The sequence below is a fragment of the Argopecten irradians genome, chromosome 6 (assembly GCF_041381155.1).
Source record: "Argopecten irradians isolate NY chromosome 6, Ai_NY, whole genome shotgun sequence".
Lineage (NCBI taxonomy): Eukaryota > Metazoa > Mollusca > Bivalvia > Pectinida > Pectinidae > Argopecten > Argopecten irradians.
The window spans coordinates 38,070,380-38,096,623 of NC_091139.1; the positions used below are offsets into that span (position 1 = coordinate 38,070,380).

The following is a 26,244-nucleotide window of genomic DNA, read 5'->3' on the forward strand; positions in this document are numbered from 1 at the left end:
GTGTTTGGTGTTATTTGACGATGATTGTATGGTATAAAACAGTTCCCGAGAGACTGTAATTGGGTTGATCTATGACAATAGAAATACAAATAGAGATATATGAGAAAATGTGCTGTCTTTTGAATATTACATTATAGATTCATCAGAAATTAATGTCGGTTCCATCCTAGTTTCAGTAGATTACATTTCCTGAATATGTGAGCGTCTTCATTAACGTCATTCTGGTGATTATATTCCGTAGGAAATCGGTAATTCACGTGCTCACGTGCCAATTTGAACACGCCATTTAAGGAAGCAGTCTTAAATTTATCAGCGGAGACTGTAATTCATTATTACTTGTAAAGGCAGGGTAAATAATGTGTGCTAGGCAAGTATGTACGATGTATTACTTAGGTATTTAACGGAAAGACATTGATTTTAATTAAAGCATTTTACATTAACTTTTCTCCAAAATAAAGCAAGCGGATGTATTTAAGCTATATTGAAACGAAAGACTGTAAGATATAAACGTTCCTGCTTCCATATAAATAGCTTTAACAGGGCGGGAGGGAAGGAGATGCGAGGTCATGTAACGGTACGGATTGGATATCAGTAACACTACACGCTACATCGAAAATTCATTCATTTATTGGTCATTGGGTAAGTTTATAGTTGAAGGCCTAAATTATTGAACAAAAATCGTTTATAGAATTAATAATGAATACTAATAAAATTAATTTACAATAAAACTTGAAAATATGAAAACGTATTACAGTGGAAAACAAACTCGTTATTTTTATAATTTCTTTGTCAATGAAGTGGTTATCCTCTTAAAATGTTTCAATATATAACTGATCATCTATCAACGCCACGCCGACCAATTAGAATATATTCATCAGTTAAAATTGAAGTTTGTCACACCAATTTGAGTTTATGGAGTTACAACTCTTGTGTCATGTTTTAGTGATTACGGAAAGTTGTAGGTACCATATACCCACGCCAAGCCGCCCCGAACCAGCAATCTGGAGGTATATACTTGTAGTAGATGAAACTGTTTAAACATAACCTACTTGAACACCACCACATCCAGACATGTATTCTTATCTAGCATAACAGCTTTTTTGCTGTTTTTGTCATGGATACTTACATCTATATAATTTGCATTGGTATAGTCATCGTTGATGTCATTAGCCACTGGTTTTATAACGACTCTGGTGTGATCGTCTGAAAAAAACAAGCATTTTATATACATACGTTGACAGTGGTATATTTTAATGCACACATAATGCACGTTATAAAACCCTTAGAAAATAAAAAAGGCGATAACATTTCAACATATAAAACTTACATGCAATAATATTTCCATATCTGTTCTTGGTTTTATTCTCCGTTTTCTTTGCCACTTCACAACTTGCCGTAAGTCCGGCTGGTATCAGCTGTTACAAAATAAAACGAAGAAACTGTTTATTAACGTTAAATTTCATAAACAGCCATAAAAGAACAGACACTAACTTTGCTTTCTTTATATTTTAAGTAATAAAAACTCGGTGATCACAGTAACATTACTGCGCGTGAATGTTTTATTTAATCTGTTTTCACTTTGCTGATCCTTGAATAAAGAACATAGTAATAAAACATGTCCTGTATCCAATGGTCTGAATAAAGACTCGAACCTCAGCGTAGACACCCATATTAAGTCATTTTAACACCAAGGTAATTGTATTAGGTATCGTTCTGGCAATAATTTTGAAATAATCATGGACCATATAAATTGTACCAAACCAAAGTTAGTGTCAAAGTGACTTGGCGTCTACGCTGCGGTTCGAGTCCATATTCATAACATGTAATAATTATTTGTTATATAATCATTACACTCATATTTATTTTTATGGTTCTTATCCTAAATCTTTAAGACAATTCCCAAATGATATCAATGACCAATAAAAGGGAGATAATCATATTAGCACTTTGATTAATTTTGCACGAAAAGGGTTACAACAAATCCCTAATATCTGACAAGTTTTATTCTATAGAGACTAGGAAATGGAGAAAGACTTTAATTTTCAGTAGCACTAACATTTAACGTGCAGGATATAAACGAAAATATCTCATTAAGGGCAGGCTATGTTGTTTTATTCCGATGACAACAAACCGAAAGACTCTCTATTGGTACGTTATGTTGTTTTAAACAGAGGAAGAAAGTGTATGCATAAAAAGTATTCCTTGCATAAACCTGAATTAGTTACTAAAACAAAAAGGTTGGGAGATACCACGGGACCTCATTTTTTTCAGACATTGCTTTTTCTGGAATATTTCACATCCTTACGGGCTAGTTAACATTTACCCTTAACCTCAATAAAGAATGTCAGATTTTGCGATGTCAAATGTCTTCAGACAAATGTCAAAGCGTCTTCAAACAAGATATCTACTCCATTCGCTCAACATCAACACTTTGCCCCACACCTATTTCATGTTTGGGATATAATTAGTACGCTGTAGAAAAACGACAGCATGCAGTTATTTCGACCTTGAAGGACTAGTCAGTGCCGTGAGAGACGAAAGCTGTTAATGAACAAGACCAAACTACGACATAAGCAAATCTATGACAAGGAGCATAGCCATATTATTTTCAATAATTTGAATTTTTAATCATTACCCGGTATTCACGACGGAGTCCTTCAGCCTCGTTCTCCTTGTTCTGTTTCACATAATCCCACAGGTCCTCTACTTTCACTGCAGGGAATATGCCGATACCTGTGTTACCATAAAGAGGCTCGCCTTCAGCATCTGTAGCCGTACCAGTACTGTGTTCTATTAGTGGTTCAGCCTCAATATCATCTAAAATGAAATAATTTTCTTAGTGGTTCAGTTTAATATTATCTGATCAAATTATGTTCTATTAGCCTCAATATCATCTAAAATCAAATAATGTTCTATTAAAAGGTTAGTCTCAATATCATCTAAAATCAAATTATGCTCTATAAGTAATTCAGCCTCATTATCATCTAATCCCCAAATTGAAAGGTTTTTAGTAGCCTCGATATAATAAACAATCAAAGTATGCTCTTTAAATCGTTCAGTCTCAATACCATCTTCAATCAAACGATGATTTATCAGCCTCGATACCATTTATGTTCCGTAATATAAGAGTATATATTTTTATGAGCAAAGTATTTTTTCAGATGTTAAGAATATATAAAACACCGATGATTTAAAGTAATTTTATCAAAGTGCGTTTTATTTTCGATTTGGATCTGTTAAACTCATTATTGAACACAATTTTTAAAAGAAACCAAATTATCTTATTTCAAATCATGTTTTATTTAGCTCCTTGTAAATAGATAAGAGTGATTTTGACCCATGTTGGTGACATTATATTTTTATATGTCCAAGGTTTCAATTTTATAGTTTATACTTCACACATGCGCATTTTAGAGGATAAAATAAGAAAAAAATCATAATAGCATACACACACATGAGTCAAACGTTTGTGACGGATTGAAATAACGCTTAAAATCAAGTAGAGAACATACATTGCAAGCGAAAAATATCCAAAGATAAGTTAGCGGTCAAAGCAAGGCAAAATAGTTAAAAGGCAACAAATATTCTTGATATTCATTAAGATGTAATGTTAATAAAATCGTTAAACTATATTTATTATTTGCCATATATTGCCAAACATTGTTTAAACTGGGCCCATTCCATACGGAATTCTAAATCGTGATATGTTAATATCATTCTTAATAGATCAACGTCGTTTAGATTAGCATGCATCATTTCCATTGACAAACTACAGAATATGCAAATTCAATTTCAGAACAACGGGATGATTAATCGAACAATGGAACTGTTGTGGGTTTGCAACTAACAGTCAGTTAACGTTTAATTTATTCGAATTTAACGCACTGAGGCAATCGTTGCGTGTTTAACAAGGAAAAATAGTCTTACTTTTCTTACACTTAATTTTAAAAGAAATAATTTAAACCGTTTCATGTAATCAAAACATTGTTACAATACCCTAAAGTTGCCTACGTTTAAAGACAAATAACATGGGACATTACGCATTTTCAAAGAATTCAAAATATTTCAAATATCACCGAAACAAATTAGTGCATTCAGCAAAACGAAAAACTGCAACTCCAACAATGAGTCGGTTGCTTTTCACAACAATGGAAAGCATCGCGAAACACGTATAATGGGAATCACTGGCACGCCACCATTTAACAGTGGTCTTAAAAACGCAATTAAGGAAAAGCAGAAGACGAGAGGGTAACAATAGCAATACACAATGCTCCCTGTGATAAGCGCAGCATTGTCTCGATCAATCTTCTAAGCCACGCCAGTACCTAGGGTATAGAGCGCTCCACATACTCGTAGTTCCTGCTCTATCAGCCATTCATTGTATTGATCACACTTACTACTCTGATTCACGCATTGTTTTTAGTATTTTGATTACAGCAATAGATAATATATATAGTATATTACTACTAAACCGTTAATTCTAAAGAAAAGTATCTTTCTCATTCATAGTTCTGAAAGCTTTCACTGCACATCGATTTCCGTCTATAAATGAAACACAAGTCATATAATTCTTATTTATATAATTTTCCGGGTACACTTCACCCGTTTTCATTTATAGTGTAATGCATTATCACATTCTTTACATATATTGAAGGTATCTTATGTTATATGTAATTTAGGAACTCTGATCAAAACTTTTTCGTACTGTGTTCATATCAAGGACAATTTTCGTTACTCTCACATATTCTGACCTTGCTATGTCAAACCGCGCACCGCTCACTGACAATAACAGTAAAGCTAGAAGGATGTGCAATGTACATCAACATGCTAACATTCACGGTCTCTTCTTTCACATCACTTACCATTTTATTGAATTTTAAACTCCCAAATTCCCAAGGAAGAATGCGTGTAAGGCAGTTAGAATTGAGTTTTATACTACATTGGGTTCTAACAATTAAATGGAAATGATCTGATGTTTTCAGGCCAAACTAGGCTTTGTTCAAGGAGACAAAATTTGGAAATAATTTTATGGGAATAATAAGAGAAAGTCGACTGAAATCGATTTATGGAAATTGCTTCTGCTAGGAAATAATATGACATAAAACATGAATGATTTAATCTTTATAGCATGGAAAGAGTTCTATATAAAAGTACTATTGAATAAGTAATCAAAAGACATATATCAATGTTTATAACATATACACTAGATCCACTATAACTAGCCAGGTACCTATACTGTACCAATGAAAACGATTTCACTAGAATCGGAAATAATTGACTTGTGTCCTCTGTAAACGAGTTTCGTTTTGACTGGATTTTTTCAGACCTTTTCCTCATTGTCAAGCTCAGCGTGAGCTTAAAACGCATTTGCATGGAGTGATATTAGTGAACAATGTAATTTTATCACGATACAGGGGAGAATGATCGTCATATTCAATTAAACTTGTACCATTATTCTGCGGTAAAGAAATATGACTCTGGAATGTTGTAATGAATATAAAACTAATCTAAAACTTAATTGCAACAAATGAGGACATTTTGTTGGGAAAATATTACTATCTGAATCAATTTTTTATCGTGTTTCTTTCACGGTGGTTCTTTATTAAAATGAACGAAAAATTGTTTTAGTGACTTTTTGGTTAAGAATAAAAGGGAACCTTACCGACAGGAGTAGACGGGGTTGATGTATCCGGTTCCGGTACAATAGTTGGACCAAAGTTAGGCATTTCCGCTTTCTCACGTTCCGAAGCTAAATGACGTTTTCTTCAAAAATGGAACAAATTGTAATGCAGCAGTTTTAAAAGGCTGTTGTGCAAGTCTGAATTATCAGAATTCCTGCAAGCACTGTTTATAAGATTTCAAACATGATTAATATTTACAAGACCAATAGTTTTTGCAGTGATTAAGTTCGGTATCAATACACTCACCTCCATAGGAACAACAGAAGAGCGAACACGAGGATGAGGATGATAAATGCGACGAGAACAACGATAATCACAGGCACGTGGTTACTCTCCGGGGCAGGGGCAACACTTAGGGCTATAGCAAAAAGTGATAAAAGAAATTTAAAATTCATCTTCATAATCTAGGCAAAATATGCAATATAATTATGAAACCATAATGAGGTAAAAACGGTATAAAGCTAGTATATTAATAATCCGAAATAAAAGGCCAAAATGATGAAACCAAATGACTGTAACATAAACAGTCCCGAATTATTGACAATAGGATACATTTACAATTAGTTAGCAATCTTAATACCTGTATATCTATTAAAATACGATCATAAAATCCAAAGAAATTCTCAAAATCGATAGCCTTGATAACAATAAAAAATAAGTAATATGGTATTAAATAAAATCACATTTTAGGGACTGCTTTTAAAGGTAGATTATTCAAGTTATGGAATCTGACGATTTCTACCTTATCCTCTACATAGTAAGCCAAAAACACCGATTTGAAATAGTACAGTAATTGTGAGGTTAACTTCCAGGTGTTAAATGACAGAAATTGTTAACAAACAATAACGCCGATGTGTATTAGTAAAGTTTCACAATCGGTAGTCATTTGTGATAGCTCTTTAACATAATTACGGTCCAGGGCTATCACAAAGAGAACGCTTATCTTTTAGAACGCCTTGTTCTATGATGCTGACGTCAAATCTGTATGTCTACGTGCTAGCAACGTGAAACAAATTAAGAGAAACTAATATCAAATTCGGTTCAATTCAATTAATTGTACAGATTTATGTGTGTACTTTAGCCGCCTGATACAGATTTGAATGCCATATTCCAATCATTAAGCCACATTCTAATGAAGCACTGCCCTGACGTGAGACATAATGCTGTGTTCCAATACATGTCTGTATACTTGTCAAGTGATTAGTGATCGTTATAACTAAGTGGTAACAATTTCATTTTGATTTGCCCTTGTCACAGCTAGGATTACATCTATTAAAATTACTTTTTAATGGACCGATTGTGTAGCGCATTGATATAACACAGCAGCGAGCACACATCGATAAGTCTTATCCATACGCGCCATCATTAAGTCCGTAATTAGGTTATTTTCAGCATGTCCTATATAATCAAACTTTTACATCTAATGCGTGTGACAAACATGCTGAGATGTAAACTGTTTCTAATTGTAATGTATAATGTTCTAGCTTTCTATCTGGCGAGGAGAAAAAAACGTCCTTGGGAAAACTGAAAACATTTATACCTCTTTTATTGATTAAAGTAAATATGAACCGAAGGATAATGGGGAGGATCGATTTCCAGTCAGCATGTATCCGGAGGGGTCACCACCTCTCAAAAACACAACTTGACATCCGTTTGTGTACTCTAATATGCATTTAAGTCAGCAGACTCCTTTTCACTATTCGCGTCGATTGCTAGTGACAGGTGGCCACGTCGGTATGGTAAGCATCCGAAAGGAATGGAATCGTGATGTATTTTATCAGGAAAAGCTCCTTGGATAAAAAATCGACGTAAATCGATAAAACCTATAACATTTGTATGTAATGAGTTCATATCTAAAAACAGCATGCAATCAATACCAATACCACATAGCCAGCTATTTACGCGGATGAAAATGTTCGCGATTTCAACTTAAAACAAGAACATTATATTTTAGCGGTTTAAATTTTCGGATATGTTGTTCATGTTTTGTATATTTCAGTAGTTCTCAATATTCCTCTGAACAAATATTCGCGATCATAGCAATGTCTCTCCCGCTTAATCGAGAAAATAACTGGCGATAAAAAATTTCTATTTCCACGTATGCCTGCATTGCGTCGAGATAACCAGACTTTTCACTAGAATGTGAGAAATTAGCTTACTGTAGAATGCATTTATAGTTAAATGTTGTACATACCAACGCCAACGCTTCGCTCAGCTTTGGAGAAAGATTTTCGCAATGTCTGAAACAAAGAATCATTCTAGATTAGCTAAAAATGACGAGATATTAGTAACGCAAGGGTATAGGGCTATACAAATGATATATGACCCATAAAGGGCCGCAGTGAGCTCTATAATGAATACGACAGATAGTTATTTTTAATGTTACACTTAATGTTAGCGTTGACGGACACATAGCAAAGCATTAAACCAGAGGTACCAGTATCTAAATCCCACGTAAGGGATTTGTCTATAGGCACAAAGCAAAAATTAGATTCCTGTTTCTTACAAAAAAAGACAATATTCGATGGAAGATAGTTATGATTTTCATGAAATAAAATTACTATTTAAATTACATTAGATAACGTGGGACTGGAACATCTTCGGGGAACAATATTTTCCATTGAATTACTAACAGTCAAGCTTATTACACACATTCACGACCTGATCGTAAAACGGTATCATTGAGTTTCGCAAGCAAATAGTCCTGAAATCACACTGTTTTTTGCATAATTTTCTACCAGAAAAAAACAAAACTCAGTAAAGTTTCATAGCAATAAACAAGTGTAATGCAATATCTTCATCAGAAAATAGGGAATCATAAATGTATTCATGCTCGAAGAAAACCTGCATTCTTAGGAAAACAATAATAAAAGTCTCATAAAAAAGTGTTGAAATTCGCTTCGTTAATTAGAGGCGTTCACGAATACATTAAATAAGTGAGGATAACTCCCTGTGCGCCACAGACAGTGTCAAAAGTAACCGCGTTTTCAACACTTCCTTCTTGATTTTTACTGTTACAAATAACTCTCGCCTGATACGTCCTACTTTGTCAACGTTAACGGGGAAGGTTGATCACGAAGTGTCATTGGCTCATAAACGAACGTCCAATAAAGAGGCAAGATTACTAAACTGAAATCTCCCTGCGGGAAAACACCTGACAAAGATTTAGAATAAACGTGTCTTGTTTTCAGCCTCACATCTACAGTGTGATAACTCTGCAGCAAAGGACGTTCATTTATCTCTACTTAAACGAATATTTATTTGCAGATCAGATAATTCTATTATCGTGCATATTAAGTACTTCTACATTTTCCCATACTCATTCCAAAACTTCAGCATCTATAGATATCAATATTTTTGTGCGTGATGGTTAAGATTTTTTCGTACACCATGTGAATGAATGAAAGAGAGCGTCAGAATTCAATGAATAACTGACGAATCAGTCTAAGGTGTAATATTGACGGTATTTAATGTTTTGATAATGGAAAAAAAGTCATTGTCGCCAGTAACGTGGCAGTAGATCAAATCAATGGTAACTAGTTTTATATATCTATACTCCGAGTCGATGTGATGTATATCAGGTAAATGACGTCCAATGCTTGGCCATTATGACATCATGAATGTTGAGACGGAAACGTTAAATGATAACTGTCAAAATATCTTTTTCATTTCATGAATTAAATCATCGGTACTATATTTATTTTTGTTAAAATTCCATATTAGAAAAGATCTTCCAAAATCAAAGAATGTAAATATACGAATTATTTGAAATGTATTTTAATGGTTATGGTTAATATACATGGGGTAGCTTGCGTACAATTGTTTTTTATTGCACTAGCGCGCATTACGAAGATTGTCTGCAAAATTGTGGCATCCCAGACCGAAGATGTCATATTTGATACTTTAAAGCTTCCGTACAAATATCGTGCAAAAGTGTAAATATGTTGGGTAAATGGATGTTTTAACCAACTTCATCAACAAATTTTGGGCATCACATCATTAAAGAATACTAAAAGTCGAAACTATGGTAAAACGGTATTTTCGTATGTATCACGTGAACAATCTTCTCGAACACAGAACACAAATAATTAAATCACAAACAATCAATTGTTGATAGCTTATCATTGCCAGATACATTAAAACGTGAGACTCAATAAAATACTCATTGTATAACAAAATGGAAATTAGATAACTACGTACCAATACATTAAGTAAAAAAAGAATTTTGGGAAGGTTTGGCGAACCAATTGCCATTTCAATAAAGTGGGATTTCAGCTTCTTAATAAGTTCCTTGGAAACCTCTAGAACATTTCAGAATATCAATGACACGTTCGCTGTTGAACATTTTTGCGGAGTCAGCATTAACAGTTGTCTCCAACACTTATCAAATGCCACACGAGCGAAACGTGGCATTAGATACAAAGAAACGTCATCGATTCTCTACAGTAACCCGGGACCCTTAGCTCATTTATCAGAACACAAAACTACCTAAATTAGCAAACAAATTCGTTTATTCTTTCCATCTATAAATACAGGTTTTGGAACATAATAATTAAAACTGAACAAACTCCATCAAAATCGGCTTGATTGATGTTGAAATATTTTCGATTGTCTTTGTATATTGTTGAATGCATACACAAGATGTGTAATCATGCCATATAAGATCCATTCCGATCCAATGATATATGTTGGTATGCAGAATGTGCTGCAAATGGTTTTTTAACTTCATTAAACGAAGCGATTCATACACTTGATTTAATAAAATTCTATTCAATTTCAATGAAATTACGGCTATTGTTTATTTCAAATTATTGAACCAGAAATGTAAGCAGGCAATGGGGTACTGATGTGATTAGACGAAAACCTATCTGTATATAACACTTTTACACCATTACTAGTAACCCCATATTTAAACATGTATACAGATCGATGGTTACTCCAACACAGCTGGCCAATTAGCAAAGAACTTTCATCATCGTCACAACGGATGTATCAAATTTAAAGTCGCCTTACGGGTACATTCTATATTTTAATCACAGCTTAAACGTTTTCTAAAAAGATTATTAATTACAATTTGTTTTCATTCAAATCAAAATAGGACATTTTCATTCGAAATAACTTTTTTCGTTTAAGGAAGAAACCATTTGGTTTAACAAGTGCCATTCTGTAACAAGCGACCATTCTGTAATATTATCAAAGAAAAACTTGATTTATATCGAAATGGAGTTCAAATATTGTCTCATATAGCAAGTTCTTCGAGTACTATGGTTGTATAATGTGTACTACTAGACACACTATTTCAGCAAGATACACTGTACATTTTCGGGATATTCTTGATCATACAAATCTATTGTGGCAAATATTTTAGTGAAGTACCAATGCTTGAATAACTAATACAAAACTGCTCTCCGCTATGTACATTTGCAAGCAAATGTAAATCAAACATACCAAAATTAGTCTTAAATCGCCACATTGACATCGGGATAATAAGTAACAAAATATATATGAATTTACCAAAATAAAGTAATTTAAACTCACCCCGTCAACATTGGAGAATGCCCCGTACCAGATGTCGTAATTCTGGGACGGAACTAGCGGGGCGTTGTAGTATCCCCGATAGGTCTTATTGTCTCCGACCACAAAAGGGACAGTCAGCTGGTCAGGAGTCAGTTCAGCTGCGATGTAAGCCCCGAGACCCTTAGCTCGAGCTTCATGGAAATCTGAACCAACCTGGCGAACGCTCTCTGGGATGCTCCGTTTGGTCAGACGGCCAGAGCTCACATTCTCAACGATCATACGATAGAAACTGCAACAGAGACAGGAACATATACATTATAATTATATACCACAGTGCTTAAATAATATATCTTCCTAATAGTTTTTATTTATATCTTAAAACTCTGTATTTTGTTAAATAAAGTGTATATATTCCTTGCTACTTAGAGCGATAACTAATACAGCCTGTTGCTTGATCATTTACCGTCTTTGAAATAAAATTTGATGAAAATTAAATCAAAAACGTAAATCGAAATGATTTTAAAATCTGACCGCGGTGAAAGACCCGTCTATGACTTTAAGATCCATTACCAATCCATATTGGTTATTTGATAATGGTATGTATCTAAAACCTCGAAATATGAAGAAGATTCAGCAAAATACCAAAATTGTGGACGGGATTGCAAGGCCAACCAATAATTAAAGGATTTTGAGAACAGGATACAAAATCCCATGTGTATGTACTAAATCGTGTCACTATTTAACCAGATTGCCTCAAACTGTGGCTGTATTCACCTAGGACTCGTTAGTGAAGGATAAAGCAAAAAGTTTGTAGCCTTAGGTAGCTAGTCGGGTAATGTAGTTATTTAAGTCACTGCAAGACACCATAATCAGTTTCGATGTAATCGTTGAATGGATAACAAAAGTATGTGTCGCCAAAAGTTGATTGCGCTGTTCTTAGTTTTCATCAAGCGGATTTATTTATCGTTTTGAAATTAACTTCATCACAAGAACTTGTCGGGGCAGTTTTCCAGAATATTTTCAAAAAATTTCTACATATCTTGAATCAGCAAAAAACATCCAAAAAAAATAAATCGTCCAACATATGTCATTTTTTCAGAACTGCATTATGTTGTATGATTTCAATGTCAGTCTGTACAAGAAATTTCTTTATCGAGATAACTGATATTTACTGTCACAATATTATGCGTTGCCATGCCCAAATCATACAGAATCGAACAGGATTTGAATTTCCACTTGACTTTATCTCCAAATACGATACAAATGCTGTAAAATATCAATTTATCAAAGGAAACGTAAGAAGCAATGTGGGAATAAAGAGTTTTCAAAGTATTCAAAAAGTGTTTCAGACTATTAGCAGCTAATATCTTACGTCCTTCGTGTTGTGGTACCAGCAATTTCGAAACTGTTAAATACTTCAACACAAGGCGTACAATTCATTTTAATATGACAAATAAACGTATTTCTGTACACGAAAATAATAAAAAGAAAACATTGCCATACAATCGAGGGTAATAGCAAAACCTGACTGTCGACCTGATGACACTGGATACACGCTGTATATTATACAACAAAAATTTTGCCTATGGCACACTCTGTATATTATACATCAAGTATTTAGTCTATGGCACACTCTGTATATTATACATCAAGTATCAAGTCTAGGGCACACCCTGTAAATTATACATTAAGTATCAAGTCTAGGGCACACCCTGTATATTATACATCAAGTTTCAAGTATAGGGCACCCTGTATATTTTACATCAAGTTTCAAGTATAGGGCACCCTGTATATTATACATCCAGTATCTAGTCTAGGGCACCCTGTATATTATACATCCAGTATCTAGTCTAGGGCACACCCTGTATATTATACATCAAGTATCAAGCCTAGGGCACCCTGTATATTATACATCAAGTATCAAGTCTAGGGCACACCCTGTATATTATACATCAAGTATCAAGACTAAGGCACCCTGTATATTATATATCAAGTTTCAAGTATAGGGCACCCTGTATATTATACATCAAGTATCTGGTCTAGGGCACACCCTGTATATTATACATCAAGTATCAAGCCTAGGGCACCCTGTATATTATACATCAAGTATCAAGTCTCGGGCACACCCTGTATATTATACGTCAAGTATCAAGTCTAGAGCACACGCTGTATATCATACGTCAAGTATCAAGTCTCGGGCACACCCTGTATATTATACGTCAAGTATCAAGTCTAGAGCACACGCTGTATATCATACGTCAAGTATCAAGTCTAAGGCACACCCTATATATCATACATCAAGTATAAAGTCTAGGGCACCCTGTATATTATACATCAAGTATCAAGTCTAGGGCACACGCTGTATATTATACATCAAGTATCAAGCCTAGGGCACCCTGTATATTATACATCAAGTATAATGTATAGGGCACCCTGTATATTATACATCAAGTATCAAGTCTAGGGCACACCCTGTATATTATACATTAAGTATCAAGTCTAGGGCACCCCTTTATTGATTGGGGTCCATTCAATACATTTCAATTATACAGTAAAATGTGTATGTATAATGCATTGTGTAATACGAGTGATAGCTAGGGGAGTCGTTTCGTCCATTGCGGATGAGGTTTCAACATATTGGATTAGAACTCGGTGTTGATCTACACTACAATGATTACAGTGTGTATTATGTGTCGAAATCACCTTTATTATTTCTCTAGAGTATATAGACAATACATACCGCCGGCTTTATATATCAAAGTACAGTGCTCCTCGTACAGTACTCAGGACACACCTGCACTAATACAACCAACATAAACTACAACCTCCAAAGTCACACATCCAACCAGCGTTCTGGTCCGGAAACACCCCTAACTCACCTAATGGTTCTGTCCTGTGATGCTGTCAATTTCACTGTCACTGTTGTATCGGTGTGGTCCATTATATTCGGTGTAGGGGGTTCCTTAGGATCTGCAACAAAGACGGGTGATTACTCAATATAATCCAATAAACGTCTCAAATAAGTAGAATCCTCTTTAATTGTTAAAGACGTGAGCTGAAAATGGTTAATCCATGAGTTAAACTTTAATCAAAGACAACATCATCAGTGATCATCGACACAGAACAAAAAAGCAGCTAATAATCCTTACCCAAAGGTTTGGTCCAGACAGCAATGCGTGTGGAAGGTCCAGGTCCCCTGTTAGTACTTGTATGGATGCTACATAGGTACTTTGTGGCCGGTACTAGGTTACTGAAGGTATGACGGTGCACGCTCGGCCGGACGTTGACCTCGCGATGCTGGTCAGGGGCAACAGACATGGACTCGACAGGGAAACAGGACAACTGTATCAAATGGATGGAGGATCTCAATCAACATCCAATCTTTGATATCCATGTAATTTCACAATTTGAGTTTTATAAATGACAAATCTTATACTTTAATGGCATATTGTCTTATTTGGGTACATATATTGAAAGCTTCAAGAAGAGTTTGTGACCAAAATATTATTTTGTTTTCTAAGAAAATGACTTCATTTTCCACACACAATGACATAACAATCAATATCTAAGAAAATGTGAAAAGACAGAACGTACTTAATTTGATGGTAACCACAGAAGTATCAAGAATCAGAATAGGTATGTGTCGGTTTCCAGACAACAAGAGTGACACTATTGAAGTGGTACAGCACGGCGTTATTACTTACCAGGTAGGACAAAAGCTCCCCCTGTGTGGAGGATGAATCTTCCCAGATTAGCCCAATAGATGTCGCTGTCTTAGAAATATTTCTGAAGTTCTGAATTGGCCCTGGCACTGTAAAGGTATAATTATATGTAAACAAAGAAATAGCTAAAAGACCATGCAACATTTAATCTAAAACAAACATTTTGAACAATTAAGAAAACTTAACTGCTTTTAAATACCACATTCATTCAGAACAAAAAGTCATGTCTGCATAAAAACGAAGAGGGTCTTACCAGCAGTTGTGAAGAATTAACAGGCAATAGTTGTTTGGAATAGATTTAGCCTTTGTACATCAATTGCATACAAACATAAATATATTAAATAATCTACTTACACCCCTCCTCTGTAGCAACCACAAAAACTGGACTTGGGTCTCCATCACCTGCAGAGTTCACAGCTCGGATCTACAAACCAATGCACTTCGTTTGAAACGTCAAAGTACTTTCGAAGTCAAAATACATTGCGTTTTAAAACCTCAAAATATTTCAAGTTCATAAAAAAATTAAGTAAATATTACTAATCAAATATAATATACATTTTTAGATGAAATATTATCTCCTATAGATATAGTCTTTATTATGTATAAAGTAGTTTACCTCGATGCTGTAATTAGTATACGAGTCAAGATTTTCTAGTGTATGGGCAACTACTGCAGCTGATGACGTCACTTCCTTTCCGATTTTTGTCGTAAACTCCCGACTGTCGGTTTTCCAGATGCCAAGATTGTATCTCATGACGTCAGTCGGAGGGCGGAAGGGTTTCTCCCAAGACAGAGTCAAGCTGTTGCTGGTCCGTCGAATCAATCTGACATTTCGTGGAGCTGACGGCGCTAAAACATTAACCAATCTGATGCGTTTAACAGAAACCACAACCGAACGTAATTGTATGGATTTGTTCAAATTAATGGCTAATTTCTGCAGGTTGTTCAGAAGTTTCATTTTTTATTTCGCATATATAGTGCAAGAATCGGGCAAATCTTCTGTGCTGTGGTTAATTAAATGTGATTTCTTACGCTTGGCACAGCTATGAATCCGGATTCAACGGGAAAACAAAGTAAACTGATAAATACCATTGTGTGTTAAATGATCTACTTAAGCTTTGATGTATACCCTTCTATAGTAGAGAATTATTAGCATTTGTGTATTATCCTTTTTCTGCTTAAAATTTTGATCGGCAAAATTTATTGATAGCAAATATCATAAAAGACATGAAAGACATTTAGTTTGTTGAATATCTCCGTAGAAACAAATAATAAAATGGCAGTATAATTGGAATGAAATTTAAAAGAAGGCAATTACAACACAAACTAATTTTGTCGTCAAACATCGACGTCCTCGCAGCATCCGAATGAGACTATTTTGTTCACGTGATTTACAGGTGCGTGATGCTCGTAACTCGATAACAACCAGAAATTGAAATATAATTTGTATGCGAATCGTGTCTTCCAATCTTTGAAGCACATTTTCAGTGTGGAAATTTTGTATTTTACACGGGTTTTTAACCACGCGCTACTAGTTTGTTATGGAATTTATGGACAAGGGGGGAAATGGTATTTGAATGCGCGTGATGCCTCGACGCGCGTGCTAAACGACCCATTCGTAATTACAATGACACATAAATTTTCACACAGTAATTCTAATTAAAATGAATCTCATCTTGTCAGATCTTCGCGTTACCATTGGCGTAGATTTATTCGGTGTACTAACTTCTTTTCTAAGAAGCATGAGACAGCTAGCACCCAGCTGAAGATTGTTTGACGTAGTTTATTACATGCTACACCCAGTTTCTTAGCTGTTGTCAGCGGAAGTGTGAAAAAGTGACTTCTAACTGTACTCACTCCTAAACATCATAAAACATTTAAAAACTTTTCTTCTCTATTGTGTTTGACACTTTTATGGAACAAATAACGTATTGTCACATCCATTGCAAGGACATCTGTCTAAGACTTGTCACTTATATATATTTATGTCCAAGAATACGTATTTCCGTGCATAAACCGAAAAACACAGAAATAATTCATTGTAATAAATTTTCAACTATATCTCCAATCACTTGAACTAGATTAACATGATTTTTATCGCTATTTTTTATTATTTCATTGTAACATTTTCGTTATGTTTATCAATATTCCATTGAAAGATGAAAAGAGGTGTAGATATGTAAAGATGGAAGGAAAGAAGTCGACGTTTTGTAAATTTTATATAGCTAAATATGTAATACATGCATGTATGTATGTCTGTATATAAGAAGTGCTGCCAGCCTTCAGGATTACGGCTTTAGCAAATGTAGCAAAGGACATGGTGGTGATATTGTTATGTAAATTTCGGGAAGCGCCTTGAAAATATTACTTGATAAATTTAGCTCTAATCTGAACGTACTTGTCTTAGGAGTAGATGTACATGTCCGCTCTGATTCTGGACTATATTGGTCATGGTCACTCTGGAAACTCATCGTGACGCAGTACTCAGTAGCTGGCTGTAGGTCCGAGATCGAGGCGCTCTTCACTCCGTTTTGTCCAGCAGGCGTAGCCCCAGACACGTGTACCGCCTGATTGGTCCCCGCGAGCTGCGCGTTCGAAATTGTGATCTGGTATTGGCTGATATTGTCACAGTTCCATGACGACCGAGGTGGATCCTGAAATTAAGACGACATTTCATTTTTGACCACTATTCGTACTTCAAAACTTACTCTAATAATGATTGATTTTTTTATTCTCTACTTCTACAATACAGGAAGCACTAGGAATATGGTCATTAATTTTTTGTTTTATTTTCTTAATATTTTTGAACAAATGCATTACCTGTGGCAAGTTCTAAAACTATTATGAAAGTCAATGAGAGAGCCAAATTTCGGAATCAGTATGTTAACTCGCTCAACAAAACGTATTTAAAATAAACTGGGGAATATGGTATTGCCATTTATAGTCTGGAAACGTGTTTACCAACACCAATTTCTCTTTGGAATAGCAGTAATATTATTTTGAATATTCAAAATATATTTATACATATTTGTCACAGTAAGAAGAGGCTAAAGCAAGATTACCTTCCACGTAACCACGAGCTCGGTCTGAGGAAATGAGCTGTTGAATTCAAACCCTGATGTAACCGTCCTTAAAATTGGCGGAAGCTCGGGAGCTACAAATACATGTAGAAAGTTAATAACAAATATTTATGAGTTTCACGTGCACATCTCTCAGTTTACCGTAACCCTAACAACATTAGCCACAATCGATCAGGTAATACGAACGAGTTCCCCCAAACAAACCGCTACATACAATGGAACCTTTATGATATTCCTTTGTTGAGCAGGTACCATGCTATAGTCCCTATTTGATCAACCCATTTTTATTAGTAAACTGTAATGCGGGTATTTAACATACAGAAGCTGGTTTATTTAATATCACAACCATATTGCTGTGTTGGTTGGCTGTCTTGTGTTAGTTAACAAAAGGATTATTAAATGGAAATACCCTTTTTCTCATGCCAGCATGTAGTCTTACAAGTTCTATTTACGATATATATTATTATTATTTTAAACGTCCCCGGTCTCTACAATAGGACTGTAATTGGTTAATTTCTTCTACGAGTAATCAATCCGATTTGACACAATACGTAGATCCCATAACAAAAACATTGCATTTCTGATTCAATTTGTGGCTTGTTTTCAAACACAATTAGCGCTGAGCGCAGAGGCACAGCTGATTACAGATTTTCATCTTATAAATAAAGAATGAGTGCGGAAACAACCGGGTGTTGAAACCCGGTATATTGTGTAAATGAGTATTGCTTCTCCGCCTGCTGATCCCGATACATAGGTGTGTGTGGCATTGTAATCTAATCGAACGCCACCGGGGGTTTTGAAGTTAATATAGTTATAGCCTGTAACGTTGTTACGGGTGTCCCGGGTGTCCCGGGTGGGTAGACTTTCATCAAATCTACCGTCTGCCCTTTCAGCTTGGAGCACATGCTACTCACGCTCTGTCTGTATTGTGAATTTTAGGCAAATATCCACAGTACTGTACCAATCATTTATTGAACGTGTTACTGACATTCCTAATCAATAGCTTATATCAAATCATGGCGAATTCCCAAATATCTTAACTCAATGTTCTAATCAACAGCTTATCTCGAGTTATTAAAGAAGTCCATTGTTTATCAAAAGTCATCGAAATTCTTATCAATACTTTATCCCGAATCTTCGAGGAATCTTAATACAGTGGATCATCCGTGATTAATAAAGAAATCTTGCGATAACTTTCAGATCGAATCTCACAGACGTAACCCAATTCATTGAGACAATGAATCATAACAGTGGCTTGGCATTAGGGTGTATCTAGCATCAGGATGTGACAAATTAATCCGAAAGGTTATCAGATCAAAGCCATAACTGGGCCTAGTATCAAAGTTGAGATCAAAGTGATGAAGGGACAAACCACAAGGAAACCAACATTGGAATGGCCATTGGAAGATTATGATTTAATTTCATAACCTCAATCAGCATCTCACTTAAATCGAATTGCATTGCTGTTCTAAATGGTGAAATCCAATATAGGTGAGCAGTGTCAGTGTCTCTTTTACTACCACACTTGGTGGACGGTTGCTCATTCACCCCTTACCACATAATTGTGTTCTTCCAATTCTAATGCTGAGAGAGTTTATAATAAAAGAACAGGGATGAATAAGTAAAAACCTACCATGATTTTACTATAAAACTGAATTAAAATACCCACCTCCACAGAGTGTAGTGGCGTTCAGTGAAGGCCCGGGGGGACCGTCCCCTCCCTCACCGTCACGTCTCGCGGATACTTTGATGGCATATCTTGTGTTTGGTAGGAGATCGGTAATGGTGAAGTTACATAGGAACATATACTGACAATTCATGTTCAGTACTATTCCCGACAGTCGTTCTGTGCCCTCGTCTAGATCCTGGGCAGTGACGCTGTACCACAGGATGGGCGGGTCCCCAGTGTCACCCCGCTTCCGGTCCCACCTGTGCCACTGAATGTGGATTTCTTTTATACCTAGTCCACCGTCAACAATGAAGGGAGGTCGGACCAAACGGGGAAGTTCTGTAAAATTTAACCATTTAAACATAAATGAAAATCACGTCATTTTTTTACCTTTATATACATGTACCATACAATATCATATATCACTTTAAATAAATAGCATATTTTCGACAGACATTTACTTTATGTAATTTGGATGAATAATCATAAAAACAAATACAAAGACAAATTATATCTTACATTATATGAGGATGAAACTAATATGTTCTAATGTATTTACCAATGAAATGCCAGATAAATTGCATCATTTTCATGGATGGTTATATGCAAGTTGTTGAAGTGTCAGAATTATTGAGGCACAGACCATTTCAATGAGAATTCGCCAAAAAACGATATAATAAAGATCTATAATCTAGCATGCACTGCACCTAGAGCCCAGACAGACACTTAAAGTACAGCAGCAGTACAGCAGTTGGAAATTTCAATTGAATAAACCGTTGGATTGAACATATCTCTTGGAACTTGAAGCTGTTCGGTCAATTAGATTCCTCGAGATTTTGGCAGAGTTTTAAGAATAATTAGAAGATTACGTTTGACGAAAATTTGCTAAAGTGATAATCTTGGGAAAATAATGTAATTATCTTTGATCTTTATTGGAAGTAGCGATAACTGTTTAACATTTCTTTCATCTTATTTTCTTTATAATTATTTTTGTGTTAAGCCCCATTATGTTTTAGGGAAAAAATATCGTCATGATTACCAAACTTTGCTGAATTGATAGAGCATACATCCTTATGAAAATATCCGCTAAAATACCCACATAAAAATGTTTCCATTTTTTTTTCTCTCAAAAACAATAGAAAACCCCTCGTATAAGAGGGGGATTCCGACTTAGTGCCACACAGCTAAATATATCGAGTCTGCAAGCGAAGGCAGAAAAACAACGGAATTTCCAAAACAATTTTTGTAATTACGTACACAAGTACTGGATGGATTCCGAAATAAGCTTTAAAATCATCGAATAAGAGTAAAAAACACCGATGGGCTCGTTGGAGTAGGATTAAGAACGAAAACTCTGTATTTTACAGTACATCAAAATCGAACACGTGTTGGTAAAGGCGTAGCGCGCTTTATTGGTGACACCGTCTCAAAATACACATATTCTTTACCTAAAGCTCTGTGGGTTTCTTCTCTTTTCGTACACCTGCGTCATGTTATATATCATTGAAAACGTTGATGTACATTGATTTATGGGAAATAAAGTTGGAAAAGCGAATCATAAAAATATTTCAATCCCGTTTAGATTCTCCAAAATATAATACATATCAAAATATAGGCTACGAATTGTGAGCAATTTTTCAGCAGGAGAACAGACAACTAACTGATACCGAACTTTATTCTAGTGCATTCGTTATCCTGGTTCTATATACCCCACTTTAGTTTCCCATGTATACATCTTACTATTTTCACTCAACATTTTTTATCAGAATACGTTTAATTGTACCTGTAAATGAATCATATTAAATATTTGAGGAGCCACAGTCTATATATGTGGAAAAAATGAGTGTCAAATGTTAAAACAGTTGTAGTATTCACCGTTTACTCGAAACTACCTTCGCTCATGGCCACGCTTGTTTTGTTTACCATCCAGGTATCGAACATTATACAAATATTTCATGGGTTACTGTGCTCTAGTTCATAATATTTCACCTCGGCCTCGTGCAATATAACATTTGTTGATTACCATCACCTCGGGTTGAATATTATGAACTAGAGCACAGTAACCATGAAATATTTGTTTTATTACATAATCACCAGTTTTTCAGTTGAATATCGTTTTTATAAAACGAATACGACAATCACTTAACAAAATCATCAACACCGTACCGTACGGAAAAAAAACTAATATCCTATTAAAGATTGACGTATAGCCCACGTACGTCATGTTGTAACTCCGGTTTGGATGTCTTATTGTCTGTTTTCACATTAGACCTGCTTGCAGCATTTTGATCTAATACATTCATCGTGTTCGTCCTTTACTCGTAACACTACACGTCTACATGACGTGCTTGATTCGAGATCTCTAAATCCAGCGCGGAATTGAGCGTGAACCTTTGTGACGTCATAATAACGTAGCTCACTGTTACTCGCAATTCCTCGGAAGTTTTCTACAAAACTAAACAACAACAGCGAGGTGTTCCTAAAGCCGTGCAATATAACATCTCGAACCGTGCAATATAACGTTTCCATGGAAGCGTGCAATATAACTTCGAACCGTGCAATATAACAAGGTTTTATTGAACGGTCGGTGTAATAGTTGAAAATATTATATTTCTTCATATATAGATTGGTGTAAACAAATTATGTAATAAATACGTATATACGAGGTATTTTATATATATGGTATTAACCCGTTGTATTCTATGAATTCTTTACTAAATGATTATTAGCATAATTATCCTAATTAGAAAGAAACCAAATGAAGTACGTTTCATAAAGTATGTTAATGTAGATCTTAGGAAAGATTAATGAAAGCATAACGGGACTTTCTATAATTCAGTAAATCAATGGAATATCCAATCTTCGTGCTCTACACAATGTTCTGTAACCTAATAGCATTAATATATATTGACAAAGAATTTCTTATGCCAGTGCATTCGATTCAATGCATTTAACAGTATTTATGATCAAGTTGAATTCAACGCCAAATTACAATATGACCCATTGCGATCTACAATGTATATAATGTATTAAGTAATCTGCTCAAACTGCTCATATGGTGGCGAGCGTAACCGTAGAATGTCGAAATGTTGAACAAGAAACAAATTATAGAATAATCCAGCATCACATATTCTAAATTGATATCAAATACTCATACAATTTCCATTAACTTGATTTGTACACATAAAACTCCGTTCTTGTACATACTCTTTATTTTCTTCGCAGTTCTTGGCGAAGACGGGGGAAGGGATTTATCTGTAATTTTTGTATCTTAATCATGAATGAAATAATAATTAGTATTATTAGTTCATTAAAATGTGCGTTATGAAAGGCAGATACATTGTATATATAGGAAAGAGATAAAGAAAAATCGCATGTAAATAAGAGGTCAAGCGCATTTAAATCAGTTGTGTCAACCAGGCCATACCAAAAATGCAATCGGCAAAAATTGCCTTTGCGTTAAAAACAAAATAAATCAAACCAAATGAAATGTAATTTAAATATGTCTCGTATATGAAATGTCCTGTGCTGACCTTCTAAGCCCTGTCGACATCCATTAGAGATATTAAAACCTACCGTATACCCTGGCAGTGATGGTAGTGGACGTGGTACCAGCCACAGAGTTGACAATGCACGTGAACCTATCGCCAGCGTTAACGTACTCCACAGCGTACAGGTTATATCTAGTGTACATGTACACCTCGAGTTCCCCGGAGTCCATCAGGGTCACGCGTCTCCTGGCCGGACCTCGGATCACAATCTCACCGGCTTTAGGGGTCGGGTAGGCCGTCACGGTACAGTTGAGCGTTGTGTTCTGGCCGGGGTTGACCTCGACGTTGGTAAAGGATAATATCGTGGGCGGTGTTACTGTTAATCAAATCGTATCATCATTATCTTAAACGATCTAAATAAATACCAACACCGAGAAGAGAGATTTTAATCACACAAAGTCACTTATTAGTGGGAAACATCATTATTATTTCGCAAACATCACAATGGTTACCAATACCAATTATAATGGAAATTTCAAATTTTGCAGTTTTAGTTACCATGGTAGTCATCCGGAATATGTGTAATTTACGCGAATTTGTTACTTTGTTCATGTTCGCCTTCTTTTTATAGCTTTTGTTGAGGACAATCGTGAACAAACTTTACTCAGAAACTTCAGATATATCTTTAGGAGAAACTTTGTTCAAGGATGTGCCCTATGGTTTCTAGATTAAAAAAAAAATGACCACCAATGTAAACCCTCTAAGGATTTGGAAACGTTCGACAGTGACGTGCTATTTTAATTGTGTTATTGAACATTACAAATCAGCCATACCGCGAATTTCCTATTCTAACAGTTGAAACTAAAACATGAACCAATACATACCAGCTTGACAAAATGGAGGATTGAAGTAGCCTTCGATACAACGACATTGTTTGGAGGGGCCTGTAAATCGGTTACAGTGACGGGAATCTTGGCAGAAACAGCGCTTCGAGCAGTCCCATCCGAACCTGTTCTCTGGACACGCGACGGCTGTAAAAATCAAAACTGAAATGTTTTAACTTCAAGAATCGGTTACTACTGATGGAAAAATAATGAAACAAACGAAACATCATGGGAACGATACTAAAGATATGATGGAAACACAAGTATATCAAATTCTCGAAACAAACTACAAGAGTATCATTTCAAATGGGGGAATAGCCTTTGATGAAGAACATGGACACTTTCAATTTAATTCTGAAAAAAATACAACATTTGAAAACAAAATCTTATTCCAGGAAGTGAAAATTTCCGAAACAATGTAGCAATAATGTTTAATTCTGACGATGAAATTTTGCTGAAAAAGCACCAATTTGCGAAATCTTTACACAGCACAGATATCTGAATTTGACGGTAAAGGATTGTAGATGAATATAAAAGTCTTCATTTTTACTCCCTTTCGCGTGGGATTTAAGAGACGCAGCAAACCTCTAACTATGAATAAAAATTCGATATTAAGTTACTTTGACTATAATTGTAATGTCAGGGGGTGGCGCAATTTTGTAATTTAAACAAGAAAATATGATAAATCTTTAAAACGAAAGCAATCACTCATTCCAATAGAATTGTTTCCACAAATAAGAGTGTAAAATTCTCTGTACATGAAATATACAACAGCATTTTGACCTGGATTATCTCTATCAACAAACCATAATTTTTGATTATCGATTTCAATTTAATAGTCGCCATTTAGACGCTATTGTGACGTCAAGAAGACACTCTCCATTTGACTGTCGCAGGGTTTTGGACGGCTATCGTTTTATTCTGGAACTTCAATATCGCCAAGCTTCTGATTTCCATTACATTGAATTATTCATTGTCTTTCCTCATAATCTTATGAAGGGTCGACATCATTCATAGTTTTTATTCCAGCTTGGTTCAAAATTACCAGGGTGATTGATAATCATGGAGGTTTCATTGATGTTTTATGTCCGGTGTTTACACGTTCACATCTCGCGTGAAATAACGACCCGTCTTCGGGAATTCACGAGCTCCAACACAACTTTAACTCAAACGTTTAAAATGCCTTTTCCGATCGCAATAACTTAAACGTTCGATCATTCATGTTATCATCAAATTCTCATTTTACAGTTATTTCTCCTTTGAGTGTGTAATTACCAGTAAAACTGATGACGTAATCAATTTTTGTCGAAATGGCTGACTATACATAAAATGGACCACGATTTTGGTATCACTTATCATCTCACCTCCTGGGTCGCGAAACATGAATGAGGTAGGAATGGACGATTGGGTGATGGGTTTTCTTCTGGAATTTTTAGATTTCTTTCGCCGCCAAATTATATAAAAGATCATAATTATAGGGCATAATGCATAAAACAAAGAATTAATAAATAGATTGATATTTATTTAGCATGAACAGTGGACAACTCATCACAATTGTTTATCATCAATTTTTAAATAACCCGACTAGTTGCCTTTGAGAATTAAAGACAATGCTAACTTTCCCCTGGCGTGATTGCACAGAAAACTTAGATATCTTAGGTTAATGGGGATGGTTATTTTGGTTTTTAGTATCTAGATCAAAGCGTATTACATACTATACATTATATTGCACCATGCTAATGTCCGAAATAATCCCAAATAGAGATCAATAACTCTTGGGAAGTGAAATTTTATATTAATCATTCATTTCCTAAATAATTCATATAAACAATAACGTGTGCTACTACACCGGCTGTTCGTTTACCCTGTGCACCTGTAGTCAGTTTGATCGTGTCCGCCATGAGAGGACAAGCGTCCGACCGAAATGGATTCTGATAAAACATGCACGACCGATTTGGTTCCTTGCCTAATGGACTGAAGACTTACATTTGCTTGTTAAGTACGACGAGAGCAGCTTCATTATATTTATGTATAAATGTAGATAATTCTTCTCCGATGGTTATAATGTTCTGGCTAAGAGTAATATCATGTCCGTATGTAAATAGGTTTAACGGGCCACCTGCTTCCACACAAACCGAATGGTCCCCGTTGTTTGGTATGTAGAAAATGGAGAGCAGCTTAGCAGTGCTTGCTAAAGCAA

At 35.2% G+C, this 26,244-nt stretch overlaps 1 protein-coding gene across 2 annotated transcripts in view; it reads right to left on the reverse strand.

The window, feature by feature from the left end:
- LOC138325813 (receptor-type tyrosine-protein phosphatase mu-like) overlaps window positions 1-26,244 on the reverse strand; it is a 130,047-nt gene that overhangs the window by 23,758 nt on the left and 80,045 nt on the right. Inside the window, exons 5-21 of one of the 2 annotated variants that reach the window (XM_069271738.1) lie at window positions 24,045-24,191; window positions 23,246-23,536; window positions 19,670-20,008; window positions 17,983-18,074; window positions 17,319-17,574; window positions 15,537-15,769; window positions 15,275-15,344; window positions 14,903-15,009; window positions 14,348-14,540; window positions 14,078-14,168; window positions 11,220-11,487; window positions 7,876-7,921; window positions 5,928-6,039; window positions 5,663-5,763; window positions 2,636-2,766; window positions 1,328-1,415; window positions 1,127-1,203 (exon numbers count right to left, since the gene is read on the reverse strand). In XM_069271738.1, coding sequence (XP_069127839.1) covers window positions 1,127-1,203; window positions 1,328-1,415; window positions 2,636-2,766; window positions 5,663-5,763; window positions 5,928-6,039; window positions 7,876-7,921; window positions 11,220-11,487; window positions 14,078-14,168; window positions 14,348-14,540; window positions 14,903-15,009; window positions 15,275-15,344; window positions 15,537-15,769; window positions 17,319-17,574; window positions 17,983-18,074; window positions 19,670-20,008; window positions 23,246-23,536; window positions 24,045-24,191 — 2,642 coding nt within the window. Of the gene's footprint in view, window positions 1-1,126; window positions 1,204-1,327; window positions 1,416-2,635; window positions 2,818-5,662; window positions 5,764-5,927; window positions 6,040-7,875; window positions 7,922-11,219; window positions 11,488-14,077; window positions 14,169-14,347; window positions 14,541-14,902; window positions 15,010-15,274; window positions 15,345-15,536; window positions 15,770-17,318; window positions 17,575-17,982; window positions 18,075-19,669; window positions 20,009-23,245; window positions 23,537-24,044; window positions 24,192-26,244 lie in introns of both variants that reach the window. The other variant, XM_069271737.1, reaches the window with a different exon arrangement.